The sequence below is a fragment of the Ammodytes marinus genome, assembly GCF_949987685.1.
Source record: "Ammodytes marinus genome assembly, chromosome: 11".
NCBI lineage: Eukaryota > Metazoa > Chordata > Actinopteri > Uranoscopiformes > Ammodytidae > Ammodytes > Ammodytes marinus.
The window spans coordinates 16813955-16824648 of record NC_137215.1 but is presented as its reverse complement, the minus strand read 5'-3'; the positions used below and the strand labels follow the sequence as shown (position 1 = coordinate 16824648).

The following is a 10694-nucleotide window of genomic DNA, read 5'->3' as shown; positions in this document are numbered from 1 at the left end:
ATCACAAACTGCAAGCGCGAACAATGTTTACCGTAGTCAAGTATTGTTGGAACTTGCGCAATTTAAACCACACTGCCGCAAAAAGTAAGTACCTGTCAATGACTAAAAAACACTGTCTGATATCTTTATTCGTGTCGTTGTACCGTTAAGAGTCCAAAAAACACGAGTCCTAGGTGTGTCATCAAATTACGGAAGTATTACCCAATTTAGCCACAGCAGCATACTGCTAAGGGTCTCCGGGTGAGTAAGCTCATTTTAGCTCGCTAATGTAGCAAAACTAGCGGTGAAGTAGCAACAACATTAGTTTTATTAGCTAATTAATATACATGTATTGTTGTACATTGAAGTCAATACAAATATCGGCACCTTAAATAGTGTGCGCAACACAGTTACACATGTTATATATGTCTATAAGCCATATTTGAATACAAGATTCGCAAATAACGTAACTATGAGGTTTAGTTCGTTTTCGTTAACACTTCTCTTTGACAATATAGAAGTAATGTTTTTTCAAATTAAAGTAAGAGGTTCGACGGCATATCGTATGGTACTTTTTACAACAGGTCCATGGTTTAGACCCTCACGTAAGAGTTAAAAAAAAACGTCAGGGTTTCATCAGACTAGATTCAATTTCTGTGGCTCTACGAGACATATTTACCTGCACAGTGTCTTCACTACTTTAGATATAAGTCAATATATGTTGGATTTATTGAATTAAATTCATCCAATCTGGTGCGAAAATACGTCATTGCATAGTAGCAGGCAGCCTTTATCTTGACACTGAATTACATTTGAGTTATGTATTTGTTGTTTAGGATCCCATTTGTTTGTTTTTTTAAATTTATTATTCTCCTTTTTTATTGCTCAATTGTTTTATTTATGTTTGTATTATTATTTTTTAACCATGTTCAATAAAGACTAATAATAAAACATTTAGATGTCATGCTTTGTTGCCCCTGACTGGTTTAGACTTCATCATGGATCTTGCCTTATTAAAAGGGTGAGTAAAAGTGGATTGTAAAAGCAAATACTCCGCCTCTAAAAACATCTGAATTGGTTTTGTGCAGGTAAACGTTGGAGCTTAACAGTCCAGTAATGGCCACAAGCAACACAATTCTTAAAGGTATTGTACATCACCTTTTGTTTAACTGCAGTTAATCAGGGCTGAATGGTTTATGGTTCAGGCGTATGACTTTTCAATGTGTATGCAGATGTCGTTGCCTATGTTGATGTGTGGGCATCAGAAAAAAATGCAAACTATTCGAAACCATTCGTTCAGCAGCTGCAGGAAATGGGAGCTCAGGTGAGATCACATGGGACAACATTTCATTTGTACTTTATTGTAATGTTTACCATAAATACCAAACAATAATAATTTTTTTAGACAGTAGACTAGTGGATGTACACTTTTCAAAACTTGAACCTTTTTTTCTTTTACAGGTATCAAAAACATTCAATAAACAAGTCACACATGTTATCTTTAGCTTTGGTCATCCAGCCACATGGAGTAAAGCCAAGAAAAACAATGTGAGGCTTGTCTCTGTTCTTTGGGTAGGCAGGTAAGAATAACGCTGAAAGTTGTTTGCTTTTTAAAACTTCAACAATTCTAGGTTTTACAATATTTTGTGATCAGTCATTAGTTGATTCTCTTAATGTGGCTTATTTTTGGTAAAATAATTTCCAGATGTTACGATGACGGTGTCCGTGCGGATGAGGAGTTGTATCCGGCCTTAAATGATGAAAGCAATCCTGTGTTGAAGAACAAAAAAGTGAGTACATGGGATGTATATGCGTCACAGTTAATGCTCCAATTGTAAATCGGTGCTGCCCACTGTTTGTCAAGCCTTAACTGTGCTTATTTTATATGATAGAATCTTTAAACACGGTGGTCATCTTCAAACACAAAAACAGGCATTTAAAAGTAAATTACATTGTATTTATTGAACTTTAATTTATAAGCTTTTAATTTCAACAGAAACATTGTGTGGCAGTCAAAACAGAAGCTTTGATCCTATTGCTAATGCTAACCTATATTTCACCTCTTTGTACATATCACTGTCACACTGATGCGTAGAGGAAAATCCACTTGAATCGTATAATTAACCTGTGCAAAGCGTTTTATGCAGACAAACAACTTGTGAATGTTTTTTTTCTATTTCAATTTACTTTAACCGTACTGGCAGACTGCAAGCTTACAAAACAAACCTGGTGTACCAGCAGCAAAGTTTGACATGCTGTAACGGTAGAGCCCCTTACTTGTCTTTTAAGGGTGTGGGGGGTATATGAGCTGTTTATTCAAAAACACTTAAAATCATTGGTAAGAGAGCATTTTAGATACACAAAGAATCATCTGTGAGAATATGGTTATCCAATCTGCAAAACTGCAAACATTTTAAAGACTGCATTTGGTTAATGTACTATTTGCTTCAAGAAGCCAATCTCAAAATGTTGTAGGAGACAACAAAAAAATTAAAACTGTAAATACAAATGCTCATAATAATCATATCATGAGATTATATTATCGTTGCATCCCTGGTCCTTGTGTTATGTTGCATAGACTGAGCGAAATAACATCAAAGTGCGGGCATGCTCTTTTACTTAAAATTATTTCATATTCAAAATGAAATAATTCCAATCTGCACTTATATTTACTTCCTAATCCAAAGTAATTTTTGTGTTTGATTCACCCAGCACCGTTGCATGCAGCCAAAAGATCCTCCAAGCAGGACACCTGAAAACGACAGACGCATGAAGAAAAAATTAGACAAGATGATGAAAGACCTAGCTCCAAAACAACCCATGGGTGAGAGATTAATATGCCTTTGGCAACTTTTAAAACAAATGTACGGATGCAGTTTTTCATTTCTACTTTATCCACAGTTACAGATGTGTCGCCATACCCGCCAATATTTATTGATGAAGAGAACGGAATAATCTATAGCCCATCATTGAAAAGATCAGAGTATATGGCAAAGCGTTTGAAAGACATGAAAGAAAAAAGGGAAAAACTCCTATCCACAGGTACGTGCAGCAGCAAATGTATAGGTTGATGGATGTCTAAACTTTTTTGGCACGTTTGAAATACCCTCAAATTAACACAAATTACTGTCTCTCAGCTTCACAAATAGTTGAATCCTGCTCACCGACTGGACTGAAGCCGTCTATTGGAAGCACTCCAACTGTCCTCAAGTTAAAGTGTAAGAAAATATGATGTGACATTCTTACTAATCAACATAAACAATGTTGTGTATTTTTATCTTTCTGATTATCTCCCAACCCTGCGCATCAATTATAACATTTCGAGGGAAAGGAAGTTGCGCTGACAAACAAAATTATTTCAAATATCCGAACTAACAGTTTGGATTCTGAAGTCATTTAAACTGCGAAGGGTTGAGTAAATAAAGTGCGATCGCGAAGTGGAGAATTTGCTAGAAATTTGGACCGGCGAAAGTATTCAGTTACAGCCATGGTCGCAGCTGGATAAGACCCACACAAATTCGGAGGTGTTTGGGGCATTCCGCGACTACTGTTGTTCTCCATTGTTGTTCTACCAATTCCAGCAGCGAGTATGCTTGGTGATGACGTATGTATCGTATTACGACGTGATGACGTATGTATGATGGAGCAATCGTGCCCGGGCTGCGGCCTTTGGGAGCAGTGTGACCGCGGGGGAGTGGGGAGGGGGTTGGGGATCTTCCTGCAGCACGGAACAGGCTTGCCTAGTGTGAGTGCGCCCTTAGTGGGTGTCATTGAGAGCTATTGCAAATCTATCAAAACACATTTGCAGAAACCAGTGGATAGAATATGCATCAAACAATCAAAACATTTATTATTATTATTATTATGATTTCCCTTTTATACAGATGACGAGTCGGATGATGATTCCAGTGCTGATGTTGCTGAACCTGGTTACTCACCTGATAAGGAAGAAGGGAGAACACAAGTGGATGTTTCTGCGCCTGAGCATCTTGAACACATGAAATCCACTGAAAAGCCCTGGCTGTCACCATGCCGCGATGTACCAAAACGGATAACAAGTCCTTTGAAATGTCCTGACTTCACTGACGAAGACTTTACTAGCCAAACAAAGTCAAGACGGTCCTCGGCCAGAAAGAAGTCCACAGGGAAAAACAAATCTGTAGGTTTGTTAGAAAGTCCTTGCCAGGATGAGAGATCTGACAACACCAAGAACTTTCAGAAAGCAAAAAGGCGTTTAGAGATAACATCATCTAGCCCATCACCAAGCAAATCTGAAAAGGGAAAGGGAAAAGTTAAAGCAGCTAAATCCTTTACAGAGACCAAGACCCATTTCTTTCCTGACACTATGAACTCTGCTAGTTGCCTCTCCCCTCCTGCCACTGTAGGCCATGCTGTAGTTGAACCGTCAAAAGAAACGCCTACTCCATTACAGAAAATACCCAAACGAGCCAGACCATCAATTTCTGCCATGGTACGATCTCTTACTGTATCCGGTATAAAAAGTGTTGCTTCTTGTTCCACTGATGGAGATGATAATGTGTTTGAGGACTACTTCTCCCCAGCTAACCACCACAAGAAATCCCAAAAATCTCTTTTGCCTAATTTGCCAGTGGAGAAAGACATTAAGATTCCTTTTGAGTTGGGCTCTGCGGCAAACAAGAGAAAGCTGAGAAGAAGTGAAAGCGTTGCATCCGAAACTAACAGCAAAAAGAAGAGAAAACTGGAAGAATGTCAGAGAGGCAGAAGTCCCAAGCAGCAGTCTGATGCGAGCAGTATTCCTCAGAGTCAACCACAACAGGATGTTAACGAATCTCCGCCTGCGTCAAATAATCCAGGTGCAAATAAAACGCTAATAGCTAAAAGGCGAAGACAAAGCACCCTGTCATTTACAAGCACCAATACAACTCCAGGTGAAGCGGTAGAACAGAGAAGAGCTTCTACATCAGCACAACAGACATTGGTACTAGAGGCTAACACAGTATCAGACCGTTCTCAGACCTTTGAAAGTGAGTAGTAAAGACTACCAGAGTGACAACAGTGAAACCAATATGCCTTTGTCAACTTCATTCATGACCTGATCAAAACAAAATATAACTAATAATGTTTACATTTTTACAAAGTCGAGGTTTTGTATGTTTTTGTATGTGTAGTGTATGTGGGTGATTTATATGGATTTAAAGGGTTTGCAACATAATCATTTTTACAGGGAATACTTGAATCTTGATACATTTAAGGTCGATTTATATTTCTGAATGTCACATTTTTCAAGAAAAAAATAAAGAAATGACTTCAACTTAAATAAATTGACTTTTTATATGAATGTTCCCGTAATATTCTGTAAGTGTGTTTGTGTTTGATAGTGGACAGAGTTATAGAGTTAAAAATTATAACTTAAATGTAACGTTTGTGTACTAAATAACTTTTCGTGGTAATTTGGCCCTTTAGATACATGTTAGATCACAGTTTTATCCATTCATTGAATCTACCGATTAAAGGATTCACAGTTTTATAACGGATTCTATGAAGACACAATTTTAGTATTTTTCCCATTTTATTGAAATGGTAATAATTAAGTCTTACCTTATTATTGATGAACTTGGCATTATTCATGTTCAAATGATGTGAATACTTTGTAACTTAACATGTCATGTCAGGGAGATAGTGGTTTTAAAATCATGCAATGTTTTAAATTCAGTGTTATGGTTTCCAACCAAGTGTGAATGAAATCAATGAGCAGAAACAAACAAATATGAATGCACACAAACAGTGCCTGCTGCTTGACATCTCGGGTGACGCCCCCTTTCTCAAAACATAACTGTTTGTTCAATTGCTTTTCTTGTTATTTTCATATGTAGGTAGAGGAAATGAATGTACAGTCTCAGCTGGTTCAACAGAGATCCCCTCTGAAGGAGAAGAAAATCTTAACGAGCAAGTCAGCTTGAACCTACAGAAAATGGTTAACAAAGCGAAGGTAAGAATATATTGTGATTCATTCTTTCATGTTGAACTGACTTCAAATGTTAAATTGACAACAGGATGCATTAAGTCACCTGTGGGAAGTTTACTAATTCATCAACTATACTGCTTTGATGGGATTGTCCAGTTTTGTATTACAAATTATCTTGTACAGTTTTTATTACAAATTATCTATTTACTATGTAAATACTTCCTTAGTTTTCTGTTGTGCTTTAGTGCACGCATAATTGCATTGTTGACTTTATGACAGGTTATAGTTTAATATAAAATGTTTTGTTCCAGTTAGTCTCAATGTTGCACGGTGCATTTATAAAATGTGTTGCAAAATATATATTATTGGACACAGGGTAAAAAAAACAGCTTGTACTTTATCTTTGCAGATGCAGGTGCATGTGAGAGAATCCTGTGACATTCATGGTTTTCTGTAATAAAGGAAGTTTAGGAAGTTAACTAAACGTGTGTGTGTGTGTGTGTAATTCCCTCTAAAGTGCTTCCTCCATAAGGTCACACACTTCCATAACTGTAGGCGTTTGAAGAGGGTTCTGTCTGGTCCTGAGGGCTTCCGGTGTTTTTGCCTCTGTGGTGGTAGCATACAACTTCCTTGCTTGTGAATTGCACCTGGGCCTTGTTTTCGTTATTCTGGTAACCTCAACAAGCTGTTGCCAAAAAAAAAGAAAATGCCAAACATGGCGTCATCTCCCCCCAGGGACGTGTTATGGGTTGACTTTATTGTAACGCTATAGCAGAGATGTTATTGTAAGTTCATTATGGAAGATCTAAATATTAGGTATTATTGATGGACTAAGTCATTCATGAAAGGTGTTTGGATGTCACACTGCATGGCTTACTGATCTTTGAAGGTGCTGATGGTGAACAATGATACATTCCATGTAGCTCGACTTTGAGTTTATAGAGTGCAAATGTGCTGAGACAGACTTAAAAAGGTATTTCTGTCATCAGATAAAATGGATTGAATACATATTTGTGTCATTTTTAAAATGTTATTTAACAGGTTACAAATGCTCTGTGATAAATGTATCTGGGTGCTGGGAATCAGTTAAGGACCTGTGTCACATTTTATTCCCTTGTTGGTCCCCTAACTTAAAAAAAGAAGTTGTCCATTAAAGACCCAGTTTGTTGAAGATTCCTTTCTAGGGTCAGAAGAAAACCTCAATTTATCCCTATTGTCTATTTGTGCCCGGGATCTTTTTTGAAAGTCACTCACTCCCCATCACTTTCTCATTTCTTATCATCTCACTTTTGCTAATTTTATGAGAAATGCTTAAACATTTTATGTTCAGTCTGTCTTCTAAACCTAAATCTCAATCTTATGATTTCTAAAAATGTATCACCTCAGCAAAGCCCCTATAAAAAAATCTGTTTTACCTTGATTTGGAGGTAACCACCTTGTGTTTATTTTTATAAATTATTTTAAGCTTAACATTTTCTCAATAATAGCCAAGAGTCAGAAGATGTTGCTTTGTCAGTGTAAATGAAACTTGTTAAGTGATCTGGGCCTCTGTGTTTGTGTAAATTGCTTCAGTGGTAATCCGGTATTTTTTCTCTCATAACTGCTGGTCGTAATACACTCTCAGCTTTTGCAGTGAGCCAGGATACACAACTCTCTTTTGATCTTTTCTGAAAAATGGCATTCTCAGTGCGCACAGAGTAGAAGCCATCAAGGAGACGTAGTCATACAGTAAAGAATTTCCTTCATTTGTGCTGGGAGTGCTAGTTCTTGTGGACCGTGCTGAACTTCACACCGGCTCTTTGTCAGAGGCTCATTATGTGCAACTCATTCTTCAGTGCCTGTTTTTTTGTGTTGCTGCCAGAACATGTCCACTGAATTAGATAATCTGAAGTGCCCTCCGAGGAACCATTGGACTAGCAGCCCATGTTTTCAGTTGTTTGACTTAGCCTGATAGAAGTCAAAATCATAGTGTTGGCAGAAGATAAACCCTGGATCATGAAACAAACTTGAATATGAAAATAGTTTCCCCTTTTTTCAGGATAACGGAGGAGCAGCAGCAGGCATTAGGTGATGATAACCAGCTCAGTAGCTTCCCAACTTGGTTATCAGGGATAATGGGATTTGTGACTGTTGTGAGAGAGGCTGGTGAACTGTTTTGGCACCATCGCGTTTAGCAGGCCTTAACCTCTGACTTCCAGCTGGGGGGACCAGATATCAGAGTGTGGCAGGAAAGGGCTCGGTGGGCCTGTTTGTACTGACGCTCAGGTGTTTGTATGGATGATAGCTCACTGCAGCGGGGCCAAAGTTCAAGGATGGAAGGACCGCAGCTGTCTGGTTACACATTTACAGTTTCTGTTGCTCTGATGATCTTTTTCTCCACTCATGGCCTGGGTGTTTAAATTCCCTTCTTGTTTCAAAGCAGAGTAATTGAAAGTGCATGGACTGTCTAGCTGTTGAATAATATTATTTTACCTGGTCAGTGCTTTTATCATTCAAGAAACAAGCTCAACAGAAACATAGGATGCATTACATTTCCCAGTGTCTTTTCTTATTTTGGCTACTCTTTTCTGTGATTTTCGGGGCAATTAACTATATTTAATTGTTTGACAAAAATGTCACATAATAAAACGTGTGAAAGCACTGAATACACAACATTACATGCTGTGTAATACTTTGATCTATTTAACCCTTATGCCTTGTTAGTGGAAATTTGTGTATTAGGGGTTGCATTTTTGAGATAATTTTGGCTGTGATTGTTATTTCGTAAACTCATAAAAAGCCATAAAACCAGTATTTTTGATTCCTTGGCCATGGCAAGATATAATCAGGATTTATATCATGTTGTGCACTAATTTTGAAGGAGAGGTATCAAATTTTAGGTTGTAACTCATATCTAGTAGATGTATGCATTTCATATGGTCTCCAACTGAGGAGCAAACATGCCTCATGACACAAACGAGAAAAAAATAGGAATTTTCATATTTTCTGTCAAACTTCCAGATTACTGGCCACTGCGACAACAAATCTAAAGAAAAATGTCAAAGGTGTTCTGATATGGATAGTATGGACTGCTGTCTGCATGTCCATGACAACATAAGATTGTGTGTGTGTGTGTGTGTGTGTGTGTGGGGGGGGGGTGTGTGTGTTTGCATGTGTCATAGGCTATTAGGGCTGTAAATCTGTACCCCTTGTAATTTCTCTCCTCTCATACACACACACACAAGCACACTTTCACACACACACATGAACTTACACACGCACACATACACACACATATACAAACAATTTTTTTTTTAAAGCTGGTATTTTGTAGTTTTAGTGAGTGGTTTTCATCATAAAAACTCATATTTTGAAATAAAGACGATGATAAAAGAGGTGATAAAATGGGTACATTTTACTATTCTCTTTTATTTTACCAAATTGCATTGTGTTTTCTGCAGTAAAATAGGAAATCGGACAAAAAAATGTTTTCACTTTAATTTGAAGGCGGGTTGCCAAAAAAGTTTTGTTAAAATGTAAGTCAATGGTAGAAATCTAACCTTTTTTTATTCAATCCGACATAATAATAATGCACCAAAATTGATTTTCTCACCCATCATTCAGATGGGTAAGCCGGTGATACTAATAATAACCAAAATAAAAAAATTGGAATATTGAATTTTAGTGTATTTTTCAAAAAAGTGGTTGGTGGTATATGATCAAAACTGGCATCTAAAGGGTTCATTTCTAATCACCATTTATTAAACCATAACATAGATTGAACAACAACCCCTTCATTAAGAAAAGGAAAAAAAATAATTGGGAAAAAATATTGATCTTTCATAATGTTATTGCAGTTTAAAGGTCAACATACACAAATTTCCACTAACATACCAGTGTAACTTTTTTTTAACAAGGCATAAGGGTTAATTCTGTGTTTTCTTGCCTCTAGCTTGCCCTATTTCTTTACAATCACAAAACACAACATTAGTTTTACTGTCCATTGTCAACAGAAAATGTTTTATCCCCCGTCATAAGTTGTACATGTTCATATTTGTTTCAGGTTATGAGAACATTGGTCATGACGAGCATGCCCACCGAGTGAGTACATCAAACATTTCAAGCTGTTTGTCGAAAAATGTCAAAAGCCATAGATTGCTCATAAAAAAACCTTGTAAATCTTGTTTTATCTAATGTAGATGATGTGTCTACTCATGTGTAGGAAGCAGCAGACGGTGAGTCAGGTGGTGGAAACACTGGGTGGCTTTTCAGTCGTTGACCGAGTGTCTGAGAGTACAACGCATGTGGTGTCAGGGAGCAACCGGCGAACACTCAATATTCTTTTGGGAATAGCTCGCGGCTGCTGGATCCTCTCCTTTGAGTGGGTATGTAGTTTGTTTTATATACTTTATACTATTTCAAGTGATCATGATGTTTTGTACTATATTTAATATGTATTTTTCCTAAATAGATTCTCTGGTGTTTGGAGCAGAGACAGTGGATTCCAGAGGAACCTTATGAACTTTCAGACCAATTTCCTGCAGCACAGGTGAGACACCGATACTAGTTTAATAGTACTGTAAATCACATTATGTATTCCACTACTTCATGCAATTGGATATTTTCATTTAATGGCCCTTTCATTTGTAACAGTGGTTTTATCAACACATGGCACATCTTAAACATTGAACATGTGACAAAAGAAAGGTAGAACCCTGTAAATTAATATTTACTTGAATAAGCCTTTAAGATCAACAGCAATGCGTGTCATATTTTCCACCCAACACAA

The 10694-nt window shown here is 37.3% G+C and overlaps 1 protein-coding gene across 2 annotated transcripts in view; it reads left to right on the top strand.

Annotated features, from left to right (window-relative positions):
* Positions 1-10694, top strand: part of mcph1 (microcephalin 1) — a 31667-nt gene continuing 20973 nt past the window's right edge. For both annotated transcript variants that reach the window (XM_080036373.1, XM_080036374.1), the window contains exons 1-13: positions 1-84; positions 1068-1123; positions 1212-1303; positions 1441-1559; positions 1685-1769; positions 2692-2803; positions 2881-3021; positions 3117-3197; positions 3864-4985; positions 5835-5950; positions 9969-10006; positions 10128-10290; positions 10377-10454. In XM_080036373.1, the coding sequence (XP_079892499.1) occupies positions 1096-1123; positions 1212-1303; positions 1441-1559; positions 1685-1769; positions 2692-2803; positions 2881-3021; positions 3117-3197; positions 3864-4985; positions 5835-5950; positions 9969-10006; positions 10128-10290; positions 10377-10454 (2175 nt within the window). In that variant the 5' untranslated portion in view covers positions 1-84; positions 1068-1095. The remainder of the gene's footprint in view (positions 85-1067; positions 1124-1211; positions 1304-1440; positions 1560-1684; positions 1770-2691; positions 2804-2880; positions 3022-3116; positions 3198-3863; positions 4986-5834; positions 5951-9968; positions 10007-10127; positions 10291-10376; positions 10455-10694) is intronic.